The sequence below is a fragment of the Mixophyes fleayi genome, chromosome 5, assembly GCF_038048845.1.
Source record: "Mixophyes fleayi isolate aMixFle1 chromosome 5, aMixFle1.hap1, whole genome shotgun sequence".
NCBI lineage: Eukaryota > Metazoa > Chordata > Amphibia > Anura > Limnodynastidae > Mixophyes > Mixophyes fleayi.
In genome coordinates, this window is record NC_134406.1 from 224,884,084 (window position 1) to 224,910,018 (window position 25,935).

The 25,935-nt window shown below is 38.8% G+C and overlaps 1 protein-coding gene across 4 annotated transcripts in view; it reads left to right on the forward strand.

Annotated features, from left to right (window-relative positions):
- The window catches only part of TGS1 (trimethylguanosine synthase 1), a 52,881-nt gene extending 27,167 nt beyond the window's left edge, over positions 1–25,714 (forward strand). For all 4 annotated transcript variants that reach the window (XM_075213525.1, XM_075213527.1, XM_075213526.1 and 1 more), the window contains 4 exons: positions 2,746–2,889; positions 4,668–4,884; positions 6,417–6,495; positions 24,782–25,714. In XM_075213525.1, coding sequence (XP_075069626.1) covers positions 2,746–2,889; positions 4,668–4,884; positions 6,417–6,495; positions 24,782–24,892 — 551 coding nt within the window. In that variant the 3' untranslated portion in view covers positions 24,893–25,714. The remainder of the gene's footprint in view (positions 1–2,745; positions 2,890–4,667; positions 4,885–6,416; positions 6,496–24,781) is intronic.
- Positions 25,715–25,935: the final 221 nt, after the last annotated feature.

The window sequence follows — 25,935 nt, forward strand, 5'->3', positions numbered from 1 at the left end:
AACTAAAATTGTATTTTGTACATGCAGTACTTAAGAACTAGATAAGGAAACCTATCATGTTACGTGTCTTTCCCCAAGTGTAAATTTAAATTATCTGCAATAATTTTTTTCTAGAGAGATTTGTACTATGCAACCTAGATGAATGAAGATTGTACATGTCTACATGTAACATTATATTAATGAAATAACAGCATCTGTGCTCTGTGCAGCGGTAATGGTCGGACACTTGCAGAAAAATCCCACAAACTGCTGAACAGCTGAGAACTGCTGGTGATTGACAGTTACCTCCAGCTGGACCCAGATGCTGCATGCCCCTTCCCCAAATTCTTAACCTGTACAACAGTCTTGGCTGTTTTCCCAAATACCAGTTGGACTGCAAGTGTTGGTTCCCCCTGCTTTAGTAAAAACCAGCTCCAGGGTGGTCAGCACAGGGCTGGTGCCTCTCTGGATAAATTGTCCGCAAGGAACAGCATGTCTCACCCACCCAGAGGCTGCTAGTGCCATTCTGATGACCACTTTAGCAGTGGTGACCCATGTAATTAACAATACCAAGATCCCTGGAGTGGCAATTTTGCCACCCTTGTGGTCCCGTTAAAATGGACCATTATTTGCAAAAGCACTAAATTGTACGGGATTCCAAGGCGTTAAAGTGGCATCTTGACAATAATCTGTATCTGTGCTTCCTATGGTGAAAGCAATCAGAAGCCAGAGGAAATATACAGTGTACAATATAATCAAGTGTACAGTATGACAATATGAAATGGAGCCTGTAAACAGATTATATCACATGAAAAATCCTAGCAAATATAGTCTGGCACAAAAATCACATAATCAGTGGATAACTTAGAGTGAAAGTAGTTGGCAAAAAAATAAATTAAAATGAATAAATTCATTTGAGGACAGTCTCATCGTAGGAAAACATTTTAAGTTTGTAGAAAAAACAAAAATGCTAAAGTCTTGATACAAATTTCCGGGTAAACACTGTATATGTAGTATAAAACCATTATAGTCAAATCTTCCTTGGACAGCGTAGTGACCAGACCTTGAAGGAGAGTAGCAGGAACTGTTACCACTCAGACGAGAGGCAGTTATTTTAGGTACTTCTTGGTCCATGGTGCGACGGATTAAATTCCATAGTAGTTGCTGTAGTTGTTGTTTATGATCCCGATGTGCTACAGGTTGCTGCTGAAAGTAATTTATTCTGAAGCAATGTGCAGGAGAAGCACAGCAGGCTTTAATTGCTGACTGTAGTTGCCAAATTACCCTTTTAGAACTGTGGGTTTGTGAGATTGCAAACACATGTTATAGCATACATACAGGACTACCATCACTAGTGATCAGGACTTGGATTAGCCCTATAGCGGGAGCAAGCGATCCGGCAGAAAAAGAAGTAACTTTGAGATGGCCAAAGCTTTGTTCAGACATGGCTCCGTGCACTCGAATTTGGCAAGCCCTTACTGTTCATTGACTACGTGCGAACACCCCTCTTTGCTCCCAGATATCATAGACTGTAGTAAGTGTCCTTTGCTTATGTGTATGCAGTGAACATTGCTATGGTCCTGTTCTAGGCATGTGCACAGTGATTTTGCTTGCGATACGCACAGAATCAGCAGAACGCACCTTCATGGCCAGGTTAAGTTTCTTTTGCAATGTGTAATTTTGAAATTGCCTGCAATACATTTTTCTGCCACAGCATGGCACTTAGACAGATTCATACAATGCACAAAACTAGACCTCTGGCACTAATATAAAAGCAAAACTTAAAATAACACATGGTATCAATCGACGGCACTTCATTAGGGGTAGTATCATTCCCCTATTTAAAATGAAATAAACCAAAAAAAAAGCAAGACATGCACTGAAAGTACCTATATATAAGAAATACAAAACAATGTATTACATAATGCACAGAATATTCAAATGATGGCAGCCAATAAATAAATGGTTACAATAAACAGAGCTCTGTGTAATATTAATAATGAATTATTGTATTCGTTGCCAACTGAGAAATAATGAGTCAATCTCAGATGTATGAAGTAGTCTCTAGACTCCCATGAAAACCTCCAGTATCCTTCAATATGTCCAATGCAATAAATCCAGATTCATACAATACATGTCTGATAAATGTAGATGAGCTCTATAGACCTGCATGTGCTGGGACCTTCCTGCTGCAGTCACAGGCCCCAGTCCTGCTGGATCTCATCCAAATACGACATGGTTCTGTGGCCCACCGCTTGCACCAAGTGGCAAGAACGGCCTGGGGGTGGTCATTTTAAGATGTGCTGTGTACATCAAATTTGTCTATCTGTGAATGTCTGAGCATTTTATACAAGAATAGATGATAACATATATAAGGTGGTATTATGCTGCCCATTCTTATTTATTGTTGGCACTCGTCCTCTTTCAATAAGTGTCCTCATTCCTGCAGTACTACAACCATACTAAATCCCATGTGAAATTTGGGCAATAACAAGGGCCTCATGTAGCGTTTGACGGACGTCTAACTATCAGGATGTGTATCTCTGAGTACTGGAAGATGGGTGTAAAGATACGTGCTGATAATGATTACAAAAACGGCACTCTCTAGCCGCTTCTGGTTATCTATTTGTGTAGCTGATTTAGCTACATTATTTTCTGTAACACAGAGCTACGTGTATAAAGTACAGACTAACCAAAAGTTTCATATTGGTCGTTACCTGTTGTTCTGCATTGACAATGAGCACATTCATATTCCATCCATTGCAGAAGGCTGGTTTTCTGTAACTCCAGAGAAGATCGCAGAGCACATCGCTGTTCGCGTTCGGCATTGTATCGATAATGCTGTCGTAGTGGATGCTTTCTGTGGTGTCGGTGGGAACGCCATTCAGTTTGCTTTGGCAGGAATGAAAGGTAAGCTTTGCCTTATTTAGTAGGCATATTGCCAAACCGTAGTAGAACTTGTGCTAGTGACCTGCTCTGTAACCTATAGCAACCAGTCAGATTATAGTAAGCATCTGGTTGCCATGGGTTCTATCACTTATGTGCACGTGGAAGCACAATCTTAAATATCACAGATGTTTGTTTTGTTTTCAGTCATTGTAAGCTGAGTTTTTGAACAATATTCCACGAAACATAACTTACTATTGTAGTCTAATAGGTTTTTGTTAAACAAAAAAATGTAAACGTCTACCCCAAGCTGTGCGTAACTGCATCTCCACATAATATATGCAAATTCAGGGTTGTTGTCCTACTGGTTAACAATGGAGAAGTGCTTAATTGATAATTAAGTTTTTGAAGAAGAAAAAGTGGAACATTACAGTTATACTTACATAGGTATTATAGTTATATAGCTAAACTTGGCATTCTACCAGTAATCCAAACTGCTTGACAATATTTTAGGAAATATAATAATTTGTAATGTTCTTGTTGTTATTACATCAGGCTTTGAAAGGAAAATACACAGGTCCTTTTTGGAGCTACATTTTACACGTAACAAATACATGTACTCGATGTGCTCCATTTTTATATTGTGTTTTTATTCTGGTTGTCCTCCTACCCAGGGAGTGGGGTCTGCTCCATACAGCTGTTTTTCCCGGGCTGGGGAGTGGATGGCGATAAGCGGAAGGACCAATCAGAAGCTGCAATTTCCATGACTGCAGCTCCTGGTTGGTCCTCTTGTTCACACTCAGTGTCACACCGCTCCGGCTGTGAAATGAACCACTGAGACCCAGGATAAATGGAGGCATGGAGCAGCCACCTGGTGCCCCCAGGCAGGGGAAGAAGTAAGTGAGATTTAGCAATTAGTTGAATTTTAGAATATGGGCTGAACCCTGTGTTTTCCTTTTGTGTGTTAGAATAAATTCAGTGAATGCTAATGTGTCAAGAAATGTTCTTGGAAATGTAAAAAAAAAACAACAAAAAAACATGTCCTAATTTGCATTATTTACTTTCCACTGAAGTGTCCTATTAAGGGTGTGTTCACGTGAGTGCAACTGAATTAGGCCTCAGCAGTTTTAATAACTGCCAAGACATTCTCTTATGTATATGACACTTTAGTAAAATTACTGTATTCACAAATCGGGCAGTGCAACTTTTGCATTTACTACTGACTACGCTGCCATTAAGCTGTGTACACACCCTTGTATGCCTGGCATAAGCACTACTGTATTGGAGTCTGGCTCATCGTGAGATGTTTGACTCTATACATGTAAGTAAACTTTTTTGTGAACATTTTGATTTGTATGTTCTAAATTTCAGAATGCATCCAACTCTAAATCAGACTCTTTTATAGTTCATCTGGCCAGGACTTAAGTGACATAATGCGTTATAGTATTAATGTAAATTGGGTGGTTGGTCTTTTTTGTGCTCAGGTAAACCTCCATAGTATCGTCCTGGCGATCCTTATGCTTTCCTGTGTAAGGGTCCTTCTCTTTTTGTACCGGTTTGGAGTCTCGCACTCACTGTGGAGGACTTGTGGATTGGCCTTCTCTTTTACCTACTCTACTCTAGCAATCTAAACTGTCTTTTTCTCTCACTGAGCCTTTAGTGATATTCAGTCTACCTTAATCTCTTTGGATATATAACTAACTTACTTATTCCTATGGCTCCCCCTGCAACTCAGTAACCCATATATGTTACTGCCCTCATTATGTTTCCACTATAACATGCATTTGTTGTTCTTTGTGCAGTCATTGCTGTGGATATTGACCCAGTGAAATTGGATCTTGCTTACAACAATTCGAAGGTATACGGAGTAGCAGATCGGATCGAGTTCATTCGTGCGGATTACATGTGTGTGGCTCGTGATTTGAAGGCAGATGCGGTGTTTCTCAGCCCACCATGGGGAGGCCCAAGCTATTCCAGCGCAGAGACGTTTGATATCAAGACAATGATGTCCCCTGATGGATATCCTTTTACAGATCAGCTATATGTTGTAAATGTTTTTCAATTGCGCTAAAGGAAATAAAATCATATAGCGCACAAATTTCAACTCTACAACTAGACCTATCATACTAAGTTTCTGCCTACCTCTTACACACGAGTTTCAGCCCTAGACTTGCACGTGATCCTTGAACTTGTGCCATTTTGTTGATTTAGGAAATCGTTTTTCATCACTACATTTGTGGTTGGGTTTTTTGTTGTTTTTTGTTATTTTTGTTTTTTTATTCAAAGAAACAATTCCTTTTATACGTAATCAGGTTTCAACATCCAATTAGATACACTTAACACAGTTCTGTGGAAGCCCTGTTTAACGCTTCAAGAGGACATGATGCGTTTTTCATGGTTACAATAAACGCTCCTAATGCTTAAAAGCAAAAAGAAGCAGCCTGCATTCCATTCATCAATACAATTGAGAGAGGAATTTGGAATTCTATCCCCCAATTAGAAATACAATAATTGAGTTTGTTTTTTCCAGCACTATAGCATTCTTATTTTGTGGTGGGAAGGGGGTTGAACACTTTCCTATTGACACATTGTAAATTTAAAGAGGCTGTGAACAAAATGATTTTTTTTATTTTAAGACCGAAACAAAACCTTTTAGTTCACACCCATTTTTTGTTATACCCACCAAACTAACAAATCACACTTGGCCCTAATTGTAGAGCAACTGTAATTTTGTTCCTAGCTATTGTTTCGGCTAAGTGTGTCTCTGAACTGGCAACTCTTTCCCATAGATCACCATATATGGTTTACAAAGAAAACAAGACAGGTTGGAACAAGAGAAGTGTCCCACGGGCTAAATTTGGGAATTTTCCCATAATCCAGGAGTTGGTCGTCCCATGCTTTGGACATGGTATGATGTGTGCAGATCTAACCAAGATTCTGGAATTGTTTGTCCTTTTATGAGGGCCATAGGAATGGATAGGGTGTCTCCTCCCAGTCTATCTCCTTCTGGATCGCAATTGCAACCGAGGGATCCTATTCTGTTTTAGGGCTACTAGTTCCCTCTTGACCAGGGAGGTTGGCCTTTCTTTTTTGGTACATCATGTGATATGGGTCGGAGGTTTGCAGAGCAGCCACTGGGTTATACCAGCATATTGTTTTAAAATTTTACAGAACCAATAATGTCGCCTGTGTGGTAGCATGATCCTCCGGGCAGCTGTTCATTCTTAGATATTTCTCCACCTATCGTTAAAGGTGGCTTAGGGACATCCCACCCTCTGTGTCCCGCTAGTGCTGAAGGAGAAAAGGGGATTTTTGTGGAATGTGTGATCTCTGGCATCATTTCATCACGGTTATTTTAACTAGTGAGCCATCTTCTTTTTGTGTATGTATTGGTATAGGCAGAGTTTTTGCAACTTTTATTGTGCAATAATGCCACACAGATGATTTATTGCCAGTAATTTTGGTACAGGATTCTAATACAATAAGTAGGCATTTCAATTGCTTTATATACCGGACATTAATATTTCTTATTTTCCTTAACATTCTGCCACATTTGAAATTTTTCAGCTTTCCCAGCAGATAACAAAGAATATTATTTATTTCTTGCCACGTAATACTGATGTGGAACAGGTAAGAAATTTCATGTCATTCTAGACAGAATGTAGGTTCATGTATGCATGCTCAGAATGTTGTATATGTTCCATTCATTTAAATTTACATTTTGACCTTTGGCACAAACTCTACAACACATTTAGTTTCCTAAACAGATTTCAGTTTTAAGCTGTGTAGCAGCAAGAGCTAATAAAAACCTGGTATGCATAAAAATGGGGTTAGATGCATAAAAAACATAGTTTACCATTTTATGATTCACTGTTTGGCCACACGGGGGACATTTTTGGGCATCCTGTATATAAAAAATAAATAAGAGAACACAGGAAGGCTTAGAGACATTAATCCCTTTTAATAAAATGATTGGAGGGGATAAATTACAAACAAAATCTTGAAAATTTTAGGGTTATTTACTTTGAGTGTAGGGCAGGGGCAAACGCAGGATTTGTAGTGGGTGTGACCAGCATGCATGGGGGCATGGCTATAATTTTAGACAGCGCTTGGCTGCTCTCCAACTCTTCCTATCCTCATAATATACATGGGCAATGCTGCGTGCACTACTGTTAGGTGCACGCAGTTCTCCTTGTCAAGCAGAGGCCAGGGTCCAGCCACCTCAATTATACAGTGACCCAGGCTTGGAGGAGTGGTTTTTCCAGGCACTAGGAAACACCACCCCCCCCCCCCTTCTCGGTTTGCCTATGTAAAGGGGGGGTCTTTTTTTTTTTTTTTTTTTTGGGCAGATATGAATGTTTCATATCCATTGCACTGTAGTTGATACAGAGCACCCACTGTCACTGTCAAAATTTATTTTTTTACCATAAATAATGAAAAGAGTATGCCACTGAGAAGGTAGCCAGGCTGTGAAAAATGAAAGTGATCAAAGAAAAAGATCATGTGAGCTGGCAAATTCACTGGGTGGATTAAAATTGGATTTGTTTTCTTTTTCTTACAAGCAATGGTAACAATCATTCTAATAGGCAAATTACACAGTCGGGTTGATTTATCAGGATATAAGTGTTTGGTGTTTTTTTAACCATTTGAAGTTGAAGTGGCAGCTGTCTCTACTTAGAAATAAGAAATATCTACACATTTTTATGTAAAGGGAGTTATCCTCCAATTTAAACTCGTACGTCACATTTTCTTATTGAAAAAATGTCTGCTATCAAAGTGGATGTTATGTATACCTGGACCAAAACAGTCCTGGAAGATTCAGGTTAAGTCTCATCTCTGTTTAGCTGTAACAAGGTCAGTTATTTATTTCTGCACAATGAAGTTTATTTAACTTTGAGTGCTAAACATATGTGCTGGAAAAAAAAAAAATCCCTAAGCACCTAATTTTCCTAAACTGGACATAGGCCAGGCTGCTTTCTGTACTGTCATTGTCCAGCTATGAATCTCGCTGTATAAAGTGACACCCAAAAAAGTCTTCACATTGCATTTTTGGTTCTAGAAAGTGCATATTGCCAGACTGTAGTTGCCACAGAATACATGTGCTGTATGCTTTCCATGATCACTGTGTATTTAAAGGGCATAGACTTTATGGAGTAACAGTTGCAACACTGGATGTTTTACTTTTACATTCAATATGTTTGTTGGCTTCCTGTTTCTCATCACGTTATGTTAAACTGTCTGAAATTGCTGTCTGCTTTGTGTAAGGAATATTATAATTACTATTATTATTATTATTATTATTATTATTATTATTAACCACCATATATCAACATATTACACAGCTCTTTACAGAGAATGTTTAGTAATATACCATTTACACTGTAAGCTCCACTGGGGCAGGGAATGATGTCCACCAGGAGGGATCTAGAGCACCCGGCAAACAGACTACATATGAATCTATACAGTAGATAATTAAGTTGTCACTTCATCCAATTTGAGGAAAACACCCACAGAACATCTGTTTATAGCTACAAATAATGAACACAATTGTTGGCATTGCTTGTCGTTACCAATGTAAATCTAAATTTAGAGTTGGGTGCTAATTTTGTCTGCATGCAGAATTTACAGTCTGGCAAACGCGTTGCTATGCAAGGGGTGCAAATAATTAGTTTTTTTCCCATGCAGGGCTTTTGTATGCAGCACACTGTATGATCAGTTCTATTTATAGATTGCATGTTAGATTTGGGCTACGCTGTGCTGCCCTCACAACCCTAGGTCAGACACATTCCCACCCCTCCAATGCAGCACAAAGTGTTTTTGCAAATTTTGCACCCGCTAGCTGGATTTTATGAGCACACCAGAACTATTCAGGCTTCAGAATCTCCACAAGAAATGCCCATTATTTTAAATATAATTATAGCTTAAAATAAAGTTACAGAAAAATTGTTTGTGAAAATAGTAATTTTCTTCTGTGGAAATCTACAGCTAAATAACCACCAATATGACATTACCCGTAGAGGTAAAATTCATAATTTAGAAAACTTACACACAGAGCATTGTTGAAATGGAGAACTGAATATGATGGTTAAGCAAATGCATTGGTATTATCTGCTAAACAAATCATTGAGCTACACTTCTTCCTATGGTATAGGGAAACAAAGCCACTACTACAGACAAACAGGCTGGTATTTGTATGGAAATATAGAAGTGTGGGTGCAAGCTCACAACTCCTTAATATGAATACAGTTCATAGTAGATACTAAGGTAGGGAAACGCTGTAGATTCGGAAAAAAATAAATAAAAAGATCGACCAAGTAAACAAACTGTAAGCAAAAAACTTGTTTGTATGATACTACATAGTAATAATGAATTTGCACATACACAATCTGCTAAAACCAGGTACAAACGGCTGTAAAATTATTGTGTTGCCCTAAAGTAAGAATCCACAGGTGGAATAAGGGATCACAAAAGGAATAGTATATGATTTAGTAGTATTGGAGGCAGAACTATGGCACAATGGTTAGCGTTTCTGCCTCAGAACTCTGGATTCATTAGTTCAATTCCTGACCAGGGCCATATCTGTGTGGAGTTTGCATGTTATTGTTATTGCTGGGTGGCACAGTGCAATGCAGCGCCGTACAGTAAGGAAAACAGGACATACATAAACAGGAACATAAATTCTGACATGAAAATAAGGGATATGCAAGGCCCTGCTCATTAGAGAGCTTATATTCTAAGTGTAAGAGAGCACAAGAGGAGCGAGTGGAGATTGGGACAGTTATGAGGGTACATTAGTGTGAATAGTATTATGGGGTAAGGCAAGTTCTAAAAAAAGAGTTGGGTTTTCGAAAAACTAAAGATTTGAAGGCTGTGGGTAAACCTGATTGGATGTGGTAGGGAATTCCATAGGTGGGTAGCAGCACGGGAGAAGTCTTGTAGGCGCGAATGCGAGGTGGTTGCCAGAGACCAGATAAGGCACAGGTTAGAGGTAGATCTAAGTGTGAGAGGAGCGTTTTTGATATGAGATTCAGCTTTGTAGGATAAGGTGAGTAATTTGAATTGGATTCTGGAGGACAGCACCGGGAGAGAGTGTGGATGTGAGGAATAAAACAAAGGGTGGAGTCAAGTGTGACATGAAGGCAGCGGGCTTGGAGACTAAGGAAATTGTGGTGTTACTGACAGTGAGGGAGATTTGAAGGGAGATGGTGACTGGCATGATAGAAAATATGTTCTGTTTTGGACATGTTGAGCTTTAGGTAGCGTTGGGGCAACCATGTGGAGATAGCAGAAAGATGGGAGAGGTCAGAGGAAGAGAGAGAGATTTGTGTGTCGTAGCATAGAGGGGGTACTGGAGGCCAAGAGAAGAGGTAATGTAAAAGGCAAAGAACAGAGCCTTATGGGACCCCAACAGATAGTGAGAGTGGAGAGGAGGATGTGCCAGAGGTAGAAACACTGAAGGTACAGTTCGATAGGTAGGAAATGAACCAGAAGAGAACTGTGTCACGAATGCCAATGGAGTGAATGGTGGGTAGTAGATGCTGATCAACAGTGGCGGAAGCAGCAGAGAGGTCCAGAATAATGAGCATGTAGAAATGACCCTTAAACTTTGCAGTAAGTAGATTATTGATCACTTTTGTGAAAGCAGTTTCAGTGGGGCAGATGTCTAATTGCAGAGAGTAGAGAAATGGAGTAAGAGGAGAGAAAGTGAGACAGGCAGTTTTACACCAATCACTCAAGTAGTTTGGAGACAATGAAGGGAGAGAAATTGAGTGGTAGTTGGTGAGAGAAGCTTGATCGAGAGATGGTTTCTTTACAAATGATGAGATGAGCACATGTTTAAAGGAAGGATGGAAATATGCCGAGGGGGGGTTGAAGAGGTGAGCTAAAGGTAGGCTTGCTATGGGGGAAAGGGAGCAGAGAAACTGGGAGAGAATAGGGTCGGGGGGCAGGTTTTAGGGTGAGATGAGTGCAGTAACTGGAGAGCATGAATTGAGGTTGGATTGGGGAGTGTAGGTGAAGGTGGGTAGAGTTGGAGGAGTGTGTGATATTTGGCATGAGGAAATATCTTGTCAAATGGTGTCTTTTTTTTTTTTTTTTTTTTTCCTTGACGTTTTTAGCAAAATCTGTGAGGGAGGAGGAGGTGCAGGTGGGCAGAGAAGTGAGTTGAAGGTGGCAAAGAGGCGACGTGGATTAGAAGAAGACTGAGTGGATATTAGAGATTTCAAGTTTGTTTGGCAATTGAAAGGGCAGTGCTGTAAGATGAAAGGATGAATTTATAGAGGAGGAAATCTAGATGGGAACAAGATTTCCTCCAGTGGCGACGCTCTGCAGTCTGGGTGCACTTTTGCAGGTAGCGGGTCTGTTTGTTGTGCCATGTTGGGAGTTGGGATAGTCAGAGACTATATGTGGTAGCTGGAGCTGCATTGCATACGGAGATGCCCTCATATTTTTTTATTTTTTTTATGAGCTTGTGATTTCCACTGGTGTTTGATTTCAAGTGCTGTTTGTTTAAAGTGTGGAGTTAGATCCAGTAAGGAGTTGAATGCAGAAAGGGGTTTAATCTGATAAGTGGCTAGCAAAGATTAGTACTCTTGAGTTCTCACTGTAGGCTATAAGAAGTTAGGTTAGCCATAATAAGATGAGTGGGAGCACGCTTGATGATCTCACTCAATGCATATCTTGTCATATGTATGCACACCTGGACCAATTGTTCCAAGGTTTATACCGCTGTGAGAAATGTGAGCAATTGGTCTCTTTGGAAGCGCAGGTAACTGATATAAAGCAGACCATTGCAACATTGAGAGAGATTTCCAACCTGGAGCAGAGTTTACAGCTCACCGTTGATGCGTTAGCTGAGCAGGGTGGAGCAAGGACACAGGTAGGCAGCTGGATAACCGTTACTAGGGGTAGCAGAGGGAGGAAGAGGCAGGCCAGTTCTGCGCTAAGCAATCCCAGCAGATTTGCCAGATTGAATGAAGATACTGTGGACGGCAGTTCAGAATTGGTAGAGTTGGGTGAGACTGCTTCCTCTAGCAACCAGGGGAATGGTCTCTCCAGCATAGAGGGGACCAAAATTACTAAGGAAGCCAGGCAGATTGTGGTGGTAGGGGACTCAATTATTAGGAAGGTAGATAGGGCAATCTGTTATCGGGATTGTGCATGCCGAACAGTGTGTTGTCTTCCGGGTGCTCGGGCTCAGCATATTGCGGATCGGGTGGACAGATTGTTGGGAGGGACTGGCAATAACCCGGCGGTTTTGGTGCATGTTGGCACCATTGACCGAGTTAAAAGAAGAAGGGGTGTCCTAAAGAATGATTTCAGGGACATAGGTCGCAAACTTAAGGCAAGGACATCCAAGGTAGTATTTTCGGAAATACTACCTGTGCCATACGTTAGTCCAGGGAGGCAGCGGGAGATTAGGGAGGTTAATGCGTGACAAAATCATTGGTGTAGGAAGGAGGGTTTTGGATTCTTGGAGCACTGGGCTGATTTCTCAGTCAATTGCCATCTTTATTGTCGAGATGGATTGCACCTGAATGAGGAGGGGGCTGCTGTGCTAGGGGAGAGGATGGTTAGAAGGTTGGAGATTTTAAACTAGGCTTTGGGGGTGGAGGGGCAAGCAAGTATTTATGGGATAGACATTGAGAGTAGTAAGGAGGTGTAATGTGCGTATTGTCGCTAACCAATAACGATTGTCGAACCTCGATTTGTGTTTCCAACGCACAAATATTTATTCGCAATAAGTTGAAAAAATATGCTCAAGCGATGTAATAGTAAATACAGCCGTTACTTAACGCAGGCGCTCTGGATCCAGTGCAGTCATTCAATCCTGAAGTCTGGGGACAAGAAGTCTGCACTCTGGATCACAAGCTGCTGCTTATATACACAATCAAGTACAGTAATACAATGAAGATGGTATGGCTTGCATCTATTGGTCCGGGTCTCAGGAATGTCCAAGGGGTCGTCAATCATTGGCTGGTTCATCCTAAGGAATCCAAAGGAGGGGGTCATCTCTGCAGGGGGTATGCTCTGCTCTTCCCGCCAGAATTCCTTACTCTTAAGTAGTTCATAATTCCCTATCATTCATAACTTGCGTATGCACTCTGCGATTCCCTCGCAGAGTGAACCAAACAGTAGGATATGTAACAAGGTTCATTATGATACCACTCATGATGTTATTCCTTTAACCCGTTCTGTGTATTTCACTAATATGCATGTAACTCTGATATAACATATAAATACTACTATATTTCGACATAACTGACTATGTGTTGCAACTACCAATAATGTGTACTATTTTATAAGTATGCGTGTTTGTGCAAATGTATGGTAAAAGACCAATTACTGTTGCTGCCACGTGCAGTGGATGCGTACGCCCTTTCACGCCGTAGCGTGCCCTTGTACGACATAGCGTACCGTACGCATCTTTTCAGACAAAGACAACCAAGTTTGCTAGACTTTAATTGAAATGACTTTATCCAATTTGCTGACTTCGACAGAGGAATTTAACAAGAGTCAAGGGGGTGGAGAGGGGGCAACGGGAAGCATAGCCGATAAGGAGAGGCCTTTTTAAAAGCAAAATGAACAACCTAAGGGAGGCAATAGACTTAAATGTATGCTTGCAAATGCAAGAAGCCTGACAGGTAAAATAGGGGAGTTAGAACTAGTAGCAATGAATGAGCAGTATGATATAAATATTACGGAGACCTGGTGGGATGATACACATGACTGGGCAGTCAACTTGGAAGGCTATTCTCTCTTCAGGAGGGATAGGGGGGAAAAAATGGGAAGGAGGAGTATGTCTTTATATTATGCCAGAGTTAAAACCAAGTATTCAGGAAGTTATTTACGAGAATATTGGTGATAATATAGAGGCATTATGGGTGGAAATATCCAGCAGAGGAAAAAGTTCAGGGAAGTTGCTGATAGGTATATGCTATAAACCGCCAGATATTAGTATGAGTCAGGAAGACCAACTTCTACAGAAAATTGAAAAGGTTACACAACTAGGTCAAATTTTAATTATGTGGGATTTGAATTATCCGGGAATTGATTGGAGTACTGAGTCCTGTGGTACAGGTAGGGGAAATAGGTTATCTGAGCATGCTAAAAGACCATTACATTTCCCAATTAGTAGAGGAACCAACTAGGAAGCAGACTATACTGTACCTAGTAATAACAAATAATGTAGACGTAATATCAAATATTCCAGTAAGGAAACACTTGGGAAATAGTGATCATAATATGGTCTCATTTGAAATTAGTTTCCAGATGCAACAGTATAAGGAATTAACTAGGACTTTTATACTTTAGAAAGGCAAATTTTAATATGCTAAAGGAGTCTATAAAGTGCATAAACAGGGACAAAGTTTTTGAAGAAAAAAATACGGAAGAAAAGTGGGATGTCTTTAAAATGTTGTTGGAAACAAACAAGTATAAGTTCATTCCTATGGGAAATAAATATAAAAGAATTAAGTCTAAACCAATGTTTCTTGCTTCCTATTTCAAGGACAAGATTGATAAGATCAGACTAGAATTGGTATCCTCTTCCTCGACAAGCAATTGGCTCAATTCCTTCCCACCAACCTCAGACACACTCTCTTCATTTGAACCCACAAATGAAGAGGAAATTTCTAGTCTCTTCTTATCCTCCTACTCTACCTCCTGTCCTCTTGATCCTATTCCCTCGCAAATTGGTAGATCCCTGTCTCCTGTGCTCATCTCACCTCTAACTAAAATCTGTAATCACTCGCTCTCTACTGGCATCTTTCCGTCACTATACAAGCATGCAGTGATTACTCCTATTCTAAAAAAACAAGATTTCGACCCAACTCTCTCTCAAACTACCGTCCCTTCGCTCAGCTGCCCTGCCCCTCCAAGCTTCTAGAGAGACTTACCTACACTCGCCTCACACGCTTCCTTTCCGCAAACAACCTGTTGGATCCTCTTCAGTCTGGCTTTCGTTCTCAACACTCCACAGAGACTGCTGCGTTGACTAAGGTTGTCAATGATCTGATCACTGCTAAAACTAAACGCCATTACTCTCTCCTAATTCTCCTGGATCTCTTGGCTGCATTTGACACCGTTGACCACTCTCTTCTCATACAAACGCTGCAATCCCTAGGGCTTCAAGACACAGTTCTATCCTGGTTCTCTTCCTACCTTTCTAATCGCTCTTTCACTGTTAATTTCTCTGGGGCCACCTCTGCTCCGCTTCCTTTATCAGTTGGAGTACCACCAGGCTCAGTGCTAGGTCCTCTGCTGTTCTCTATCTATACCGCTTCTCTTGGAAATCTAATAAGTTCCTTTGTATTTCAGTATCATTTCTATGCGGATGATACCCAAATTAATCTATCCTCTCCTGATCTCTCAACATCTGTGTTGTCCTGTGTAACTGACTGTCTTTCTGCCATATCATCCTGGACGTCCTCTCGCCATCTCAAACTTAATCTTTCTAAAACAGAGTTAATAATATTCCCACCCACCAACAAGAGCATACCTGACATTTCTATCTCTGTTGATAACATGACCATAAATCCCACCCCACAAGCTCGCTGCCTAGGTGTAACCCTTGACTCACACCTATCCTTTGTTCACCGCATTGACTCTATATCTAAGTCATGTTACATACATCTAAAAAACATTTCTAGAATTCGCACATATCTCACACAAGACACTGCAAAAACCTTAATTCATGCACTTATCATCTCCCGCATTGACTATTGCAATTCCCTCCTTACTGGCCTTCCCAAAAATAAACTCAAACCCCCTACAATCTATTTTGCACGCTGCAGCAAGATTGATTTTACTTGCAAATCGTTATTACTCTGTTGAATCACTCTGTATGTCTCTACACTGGCTGCCTGTTTTCTACCGAATCCAATATAAAATACTCTTACTAACCTACAAGGCCATCAACAAAGCTGCACCAACATACATCTCCTCTCGTCTCAAAATATCTCCCAACTCGGCAACTCCGCTCTGCACAAGATCTGCGTCTCTCATCCACCCTCATTATATCCTCCCATTCCCGATTACAGGACTTTTTCCGGGCTGCACCCACTCTATGGAATTCTCGTAGACAGTAGACTTAGCAATAGGGCTCAATGTCAAGCAGCAGCTGCAAGGGCAAGTAAAGTATTGGCCTGCATAAAATGGGTATAGATGCAAGGGAAGACAGTGTAATTTTGCCACTCTAAATCGTTGGTAAGACCTCATCTTGAATATGCAGTACAGTTCAGGGCACCACTCTAAAAAAGATAATTTGGAACTAGAAAGGGTTCAGAGAAGGGTGACAAAATTGATATAGGGTATGGAGTCATTAAATTATGAGGAAAGGTTTGCCAGTTTAGGCATGTTTACTTTAGAAAAGAGGTGTGTAAGAAGAGATATTATTACCATGTACAAATACATTAAGGGGCAATACAGAGAACTTTCATGGGAACTTTTTCCCCCAAAGACTATACACAGAACACGCGGTCACCTCTTAAGTTTAGAGGAGAGGAAATTTCACATCCAACAAGGAAGGGGTTCTTTACAGTAAGGGCAGTCAAGATATGGAATTCACTGCCAGGGAACGTTGTAATGGCAGATTCAATAGATATGTTTAAGTAAGGGTTAGACAATTTTTTTGCAGAAAAGTGTATCCAGGGATACGACCAGTCATTAAAATGAAGGATAGTAGTGGATATAGGGTAAAAATAGGACTGCAATATTGGGTCTTGGGGGATTATCACAATTGAAACAGATTGGCGGTTGCTTACTCTGAATCAATTTCAAATATAAGTGAGGGATCGCAGGAGATCCAAAATAGGTTGTACTTGATGGACTGGTGTCTTTTTTTTTTTTTTTTTTTCAACCTCATCAACTATGTTACTATGTAAGTCTGGACAATATTACAATGACTTGCAGAGTTATGTCCAGGTAGTTTGCATGTGAAGTGTGCTCCATGAATGTGAAATTAAAGGGAATTATAAGTAGAAAATGTAGCGTTCCACATGGAATGGCTATTAAATTATTGATAAAATTATCTCATAAGCCCAGACACTGGAGTTGCACTGGTCAGCTAATGAGCTAATTAAGCATTTTTATTCTGTGCGTGTGTGTATATAAGTGTATATAAATATATACATTACAATATGTTATTTTTATGTTGTAAATATATATTCTTTGTAACTTTTTTTTCCCCCTTTTATGCAATGGAAAAACAGTAGAAGAGATATTGAGATATGGTTAATCTAGGTAGGAAGGGGAAGTTTAGAAGAGTTAACCATATTTTTAACACCAAGTAGTTCAACTTTTCAACAATTTTGCTGACACTTCTTCTGGCTGATGTTCAGTTTCCTTTTTTTTAATTTTCTTAAGTGAAAATTATTCTTGCTTGTGCGGTGTCCCAGAAATGTGTCCGTTACCATCTGCAACACTTGATGAAAATGTCAGTCCACCGATTTAAGCAGTTACATAAAAGAGGTAACTTACATGAAATGAGCACTTAATCTAAATGCGATGACTATTTATTTATATAAAACAACAAAGGGTGAAATTCACAAATACATGAAAAGGCAAATGATCAAAATTGCAGTTATATGACATAAGGCTGCTATGTTGTGAGGTTTCTCTCTGCACACCAAGCCTCCTGATGTAAGCCTAATAACTACCCTCTCAGAAGCGAAGATAACTGATTATACGAGGGCACTAACAAATAATGAACATTGCTCAGTGTAAAACTTTGTACAATGAGAAACATAGGACCTATGTCAGCCTAATAATTTATACATATACACAGAGTATTTCAATCTAAGTATTTTAAGAAAGAGAAATGGGTATATGAGGAACTGTCTGCATCATAAAGGTTTGTGTGTATTGTTTCTTTATCTTTTCATAATGCTTGATTTTTCTTTTATGCTATATTTTTAAAATTTCCTTTTCTTTTGGGAATTCTAAGTCCAGCAACACAGGGGAGATCAGTGACCTTTCTTCAGGTGTTTCAACACATTCAGGCAGGTGGGCACATTCATTTAATACACATATTGTGTGCTGCTGCTTTGGAAAACACCCTTTTTGTCAATATATTTTGCACTGTAATCATCAACCACTATCTCTTAATACTTTATTATATTCATGTGACTTCAATGTCATAGTCCACCTCTAACTTCCTTCTTCCATTGTTATTTGTTAGATGTACCTATATGAGACTTTTTTTTTTCAATTTAGGATTGCCTTTGGTCCATCCAGGGCATGATTAAGTTCTCTTCTGTTGAAAGGCTATAATATCTGTCTATTGTCCTTTCAGTAGAATAGCTCTTCAAATTCCCTATATACCCACTACCCTCCAATTTGTGCCCATGTCCTCTTGTTCTAATGTTTGTCTTCCCCTGTAATATTTCTCTTCCTGTACCTTTATTAAACTCCTTGATATATTTGAAAGCTTTTATCCTCCCCTTATTTTACCTTGTCTGCCCCAAACTATACATATTAAAATGATTTTCTGTTCCCTGGTAAGTTTTGTGATGTGGACCATGGATCAGTTTTAGAAGTCCCTTATTTCACAATCTAATTTATGTTCCGGGGATACGGCCTTCAGAACTGAAGGTGTGGTATTGCCAATGACGACCTCTCTACTAATTTCTCTCCCTACTCATACAAGCATCCAACTGACCTCCCTCATTGTTTTGCTTACCTTTCAGTCAACGAGATGATGAGTGCATAAATTAAAGTTTTTGCAGTTTCTTGTGTCAGATGTATGTATTCTGGAAATTGTTTTTAGATATATGCAACGTGATATAAATATAGAGTCGATGTGGGGAACAAACGATAGTTTGTCAAGGATTACACCTAGGCAGCGAGCTTGCGCGGTGGGATTTATGGTTATGTTGTCAACCAAAATAGAAATGTAAAGTAAGGAGCTTCTATTTCCTTGTGGAAGTATTAACTCTGTTTGAGTTTAAATTGGCGAGAGGACATCCAAGATGAAATGGCAGAAAGACAGTCCGTAACGTAGGAAAACACAGATGGTGAGCGATCAGGAGGATAGATAAATTGGTGTATCATCCGCATAGAGATGATACTGAAATCCAAAGGAGCTTATTACTTATCCAAAAGAAGTTGTGTAGATGGAGAATAGCAGAGGACCTCGTACTGAGCCTTGTGGTACTCTGACTGATAACTGAAGGAATGGCTCCTGTGTGAGTGGACACCCCTGACCAGTTGTTTGAGATAAGCGCTCTGCAAGCAGCTAAGGATGTCCTTACTTTTGCTTGTGCCTGCAGCAGATCCACTCCAGTCATCAGGTGAAATAAAAGCTGCATTATATATTTCTTCTCCTTGCAGTGACATTTTGGTGATGTCCTCCATTAGATCTCAGCTCAATTCCTCTTCCTGTCCTGAAGGTCTGTAGATCCCTCTGACAGAATGACATTTCTCACTGTTTCCAGGTTTTACAAAAAGTGTCTTTGCTTTATCTCCAATTCCTTGTATTAAAGTAGCTTTTGATTGGTTTAATATGAGTCACTCTACCAGCTCTGTTTTCTCCTCTGTGTTCCTAAAATAAAGTAAACCGGGTACATCTAGAGTAAGTCCCTATCCTGATTTGTATTGCACCTTGACTCTGTAATAACCCTTATGGTATTTTATTTCATAGCCTTTCATAACATTTGTACACACAGGCTGGATATTTGTATTACTGCTTTTCCTAATCCTTCCTTTATTCTTCCTTTTTGTCTTGTTTTATTGACCTCTCTTCTTTTCCTGCATACGTTGTTTGCTGTAGATGCAGTGGGGAACAGTTTTTTATTTTTATTATCCTTCTTGGCTAATTCAGAGCCTCTTAACTGTTTATGTAATAAACCAAACTGAGTGCAGGTAGTTTTATGATTTTTTTTATTTATTTTATTTTAAACACAAACCCAAATCCTTCTTCCTTACACCAATTACTCAGGACCCACTTTAAAAGTTAGGATGCAAAGAATCCTGCTCTCTACTCCTACAAGAGTACAGTCTGCTGCATGTCTGAGTGGTTCCTTCTGTACTTTCATCCTGCCCCTGTCCATGTCATTTGTCCCTAGATGAATAATGAGATCTACCGCCTCTGTGTTGCTGCTTTAACAATGTGTGGAATGACCCTGTGGTCCCTCTTAGCAGTAGCTCTGGGTAGGCATTTTTGCCTCGTATATATCTTACAATAGAGTCCACCAATAGGAGTTTCCTATTTTACTGGAAATCCATTGATTTTTTTTTTTTTTTTACCTATGTCCTTATATTTACCAGAAATCCCTCTATCATTTTACTCTGTTACCAGTTTCAGCGATCTCCAGTTGTGGAAGGTTCACAAAGAAGATTTGCACATATATTGTGTCTGTGTCCATCTTGACCTCTTCTTGCAGATTTTACAGTAATCCAGTCAGAAAGTGTTCTGTGTACTCTCAAAGGCAGTTGTGGCCCCAACGATACAAATAGTTTAACTACATTCTGAGATAAGTATATCTCCTCTTTAACAAAGATAATTGTTTACGTAACACATTTTAGAAACTGAGGTACTGTGCAATCTGTTAACAGCTGGATTACATCCACTGCACAGCACAACCTAAAACATTTGTAACTGATGGTAAGTAATGACAATACTTGTGTCCAAGCTTCTGTGTACTAATTCCCCTGGTTCTCTTTCCAACTCACGAAGCACTTAAGCAATCAAACTTCAAGCTGCACTTTAGCTGGCAAGCAGTACAAGTCCAGCATGCATAGGGAAAAGCCAATGTTATGTTATCTTTCTATGATTCTGTATTTTTCTTTTTAGCACTTTTAATCTGTGTTTCACCAATTGCTTTGAGATATTATCTGTCATCCTCCTCTGAGGCAAAAAAAGAGGAAGTTGTCTGATATAAATGAAAAAAAAAAAATACTCAAAGTATCAAATCTCTTGGTGTAATGATGCCCACACATACTAGGATATCACCAGGCTGCAATGATGCCACAGAGAGATGGAGGTTCAGTGCAAGTGGCTGAACGATCAGAGTTTGTCACAATAATCCTGTCAGGATTCTGGCAAGATAGGCCTGTGTGTTGTGTGATTGATTTAGGAGGGGAGGGTGTTAATAGATGGTCTTTTCTTCTGCCATTTTTAAGTGATGTTCTCCATATACTAGGTCCATAGGTTTTGTTCCCTTTAATAGATAGATAGTAGATTTCTGATAAGAGAATAAAATTTTGAATCTTATTTGGATTCCAAAGAAAAGCAGATTTAGTGTAACTGCACTCAACAAATCTAGCACTATTCCATTTTTTGTCTTAAAATACCTTGTCAATGTTTTCAAAGGGTTGTTTTAGGCTTTTTGTGTATTTGTTTCTTGTGTTTCAGTGCAACTTTCAGTGTAATTTTTTTATAAAATATATATATATATATATATATATATATATATATATATATATATATATATATATATATATATATATATACTCCATTACATTTCTAAAAGTGACATATACTGAAAATTCTACAGTATCTGTCTTTACTGACTGACAGCTAATATGATGCTTACCTGCACACTTACTCAGTTCACCCATGTGACACACTGTTTGTGACCATGTGGTAAATTTTGTACAATGTGGTTTAGAGGAGTGTTTGGCTTGGGGGGGTTGCCAGTTTTACTAAAGGACAACCCTCACAAAACCCGTACATTTTTCAAATTGCCACTTTAGACATAGCTGTCGCATGGTAAAAAATCGAAAAAGTTAAATTTATCAAGCTGCAGTTTAACGAACTGCTAGAAAAAACTCCAGAAATAAGAAGTGGTTGTGAGAGACGAGAGAGCTCTTTGCGCTATCTGGGCATTTAGAGTATAAGAGGAAGCACAATAATCTTAATAATTATGAGGAGAATAATTATTTTTTAAGGGGCAACATAATTATCTTATGAGAACAAAATGATTTTATGCATACATCAGAGGGGCCTGATTAATGTAAGATTATATCAAGGGCAATATATATGCTGCATGAATTATTAAATCGGGGGTGGGCAGCCAGCCAGATTAAGAGCCAAAAAATAGTTATTGATACAGCAAAGAGACAAGTTTTACCATATATAATGTGTGTGTGTGTAAACATATACACTGTATAAACACACATACCATACATCCACACATTAAAAATATAACATCATTTACAATATTTACATGCCTATCAGACTTCTCCCACATGCCACCAGATCTTCCCACATTCCACTTACATGCCTATCAGACTTCTCCCACATGCCACCAGATCTTCCCACGTTCCACTCACATGCCCATCAGACTTCTCCCACGTGCCATCAAACATCCACACATGCCCATCAGACCACCTTACATTCCCATCTTTCACATGTGGCTCGAGAGCTGGCCCACAACTGTAATAAGTGTGGCCCCCGTTAGCAATCAAATAGTATTGCCCTATAATATAATAATATTGCCTATTAATATATTCATACATTTGTCTCACCCAATATAATAATTAAATTATTTTGCCCCATAAGATATGAATTATTTTTGCCCCATTAGTCAATAAAGAAAGATCAACACAGAAGTGTATTGTGCCCCTCCTTATTTATTTTTATTTTTTTTTAAATGTTCTGATTGGGCAGATAACTTAACCAACATGCGGTTTGGGCAGTGTTGCCTCCCACAGCCACTATTTTTTTCCTGTCTTGGTTTCCAGTGTTTTTTCTGGTGGCTTGAGTTTTAACCCTCCAAGCCAACGGATAGTAAATCCTGCACTTTCTAGGTGAAAATCACCAGCGATTTGTGGGGTGTTTTAAAGCTGCCTAGTAATTCCTTTCCCCCTTGTCTCATGGTCATCCAACAAGCTGTAGGTGGGGGTACTGCCATGTCTCACAACCAGAGGGCAGTGTTAGATGGATTGATTTATTTTTTACAACGCCACCATTTTCTGACTAAAAAACCTCTGTGTTCTAAAGCAGTAAGGAAAGTACATACACAGGGTAGAGCCGGTAATGCTGTTCTTTGCTTTTTATCCTGTATGTCATGAAATCAATTTAGGACGGTGTCCCAAAAATGTTTGATATATCTTAAAGTAAATATGATGGGAGAGGGCAATTGTACAATCCCACTTTACATTTTTCCATGCAGACTGTATATACTTCTTGTTTTTTCTGTATTTTAGTTCAGGCTAAGCTACTTTATATTCTTGGTCTAAGAAAAAAAAAAAAACAAGTTGGTAGTATATACAGTATAATAGTGTGCTTTCTTAAGCTGGGTACACACTACACGGTTTTCGTCCAATAATCGGCTCAATCAGCCGACATACGACCACTCGTTCAAAAGTCGGGTCAGTGTGTGTAGTGACACGATGGTAAAAGTCTGCCCAAATGTACGATTGTCACCTCATTTGGTTGGCCGTACCGTTTAATATTTTCCTTCCAATCTCGTTTCCGTTGTTGTAGTGTGTATAAACTTCCGTCCGATCCATGACAAGCCTCCGATACTTCCTCGACCTGGGGGGAGTGTGTATGGAAATTTTTTATGTCTGTCCCAGTCCCACGTTGTGCGGTATCCGCACATCACAGGCGTGTGTTTTGTATAGATGTATATTGCACCTATCTGGCTGCAGACCATTACACGTGTATAAAGCACGTGTGTTATTACCCTTTGCATCTATGTTGGCAATCAATTCTCATATAACCTTTATAAAGTTTAAAAACTATTAAAGTTATAAAGTCATATTAACCTTTATTAACTAATATTTGTAAAATACTCTGAATAAACCACACAGTGTTAATGCAGGAAAAAAAAATATATATATAAAATTTGTATAGTACAATGACACGTGAAAAAAAAAAAAAAAAAAGTATTACACTGAAAGGGTGCTACTGGTTTGTGGCACAACAGTTGCAAACAGCATATACATGTCATCAAAAGTATTATCAAGGTTTTTAATTTTTTTCTCTTAATGTTGGCTATATTTCCTTTCATTTCTTTAAAATATTTGTTGAGCTTGGCAACATTTTTTTCTTCCGAACTTTCATCGGATATGACGATGGTATCTATGAAGCAAGAAAATAAAAAATGTTTACCATTACACTTCTATATCTGTAATAAAGTTAATTCCGTACTTGCAGTCTTCTTGCCACAGCAAGCAGAAAAAGTGCAGTTGCTTGTTCTTGTACTACTGTAGCCATTGTAGGTTTACAAATAGGAATGAATGAAGAGACAGTGTAGCCTTCTGTTTTTATGCTGTTTTGGGAGTTAACTAGAGCGAAAGCTCTGCCCCCTTATGCTAATGTCTTTGGTATCTCGTTACATTTCCCGCAAATGTTGCTTCAGTGTGTATGAAATTGCAATCATTGCTCACGACAACATGGCTGTAAAAAGTTGCTAAAGGGACGTCCGCTCTTCCCTTTATCGTCCTAAACAAGGCTAGTTTGTATGCAGTCCACGGACCGAGTGATCGGACCATCGATCGCATGTAAAATTGCTCGGCATAAAAAGTTGGTTGAAATTTCTGTAGTGCGTACCCAGCTTTACCAGATGACTCCTCATGCATGACCAAGACAATATGATTATAAAAAGATCTTATGATTTGGTTAAACATTCTTTAACAAAATAAACAGGTTAGAATTGTTTAACCTTTGATGTATAGGTGTGGCATCTCTTATCCAGAAATCCATTGTCCACAAAGTTCCTAAAACAAAAAACATAAAATTGCAGCAGTAATGTATTATTATATCATTTTTAAGAGAATCTAAACCGTTTAATGAGGTGGGGAGTGGATTTTAGGCACATTGCTCATAATTGCTTCCTACACAATAGGCCCCACACCTGTAAATTACGCTCTACACACACTTTTTTTTTTTTTTTTTTTATTATTATTATATTACCATATATTCCTATTTCGTCTTTTATTTATTTGTTTTTATCTTTGTTTTTTAAAGGTGGCTTCGCTTGCTGGCCCTGGTGGGCAAGTTGAAATAGAGCAGAATTTCCTAAACAAGAAACTGAAAACTATTTCTGTCTATTTTGGAGACCTAATCCGAAAACCGTAATGACACTCCTTATGTGGTGGAATCACGACTTACTTTTGATCTTACATCTAGTTGCACGTCTTCTCTCCATGTCATGCGTTGTTATAGTTCTTCCTGTTGGACAAAACTGACCAAATCAAGTGCAAAGAAAAACAACCGCCATATGGGATTTGTTTGAGAAGAAGTTTTCTGTTTGAACATTGTACAACGCCATGGTTTTGATATTGTAATTTTAAAGGAATACTGTCAACTCAATACTCTTTTTTTTTAATATAATTGGTAACATTTACGAATATTGAACTTTGCTGTTAGAACTATTGTAAGTTTGATATATTTTATTGCTTTTGATCTATTGTTTAGAAAGCCGATTTTAGACTAAACCTTCTGCAACAATGGCACCTATAAAGGCTTAAAGGGACATATACAGACTATACACACAATGACAAAGTCATACATTTAATTTCTAATTAAATTGATCGCAAAGTTCAAAAAAAAAATTTTACACATATTAAAAGTTTTTATATTTTGAAGGAGAATTTTCTTTTATGTTTTTTTCCAAAGTGGTGAAGATACACTGCACAGATAAAACAAAGGAGCAGTAAAATTAAGTGACTCAGTTTCAACCGTTTTGCAATATGTTCAGGCCTTTGTTTACTGTGTAGAATTTGTAACCAGTTTAGTATTGTACAGGATACCCTTGCTGGTGACTCAGTGATACAGGATGGACAGATCTTACAATCACAGTCTGATGGTTTATAAAAAAAAACATTGTTTATAAACATTGTTTATTTTTTGTAATAAGGGAAAATTGGTATATTATATAATAAAAATTGTTGTATTGACCTTTTGATATTTTTTAATGCCTTATAAAAGTTGCCACAAATTCCATGCTTGATAAAAAAAAAAAATAGCTTTTCGACCTGGGACTTTTAAACAGTTAAGATGCAATAAATAGATGTGCGCACAGGTGTATGGAACATCCTATGCACAGTCCGTTTTTAATTTTTATTCCTAGGGATAGATTTATCAGACCTTCTAAAAAGTAAATGTTGGAGGTGATGTCC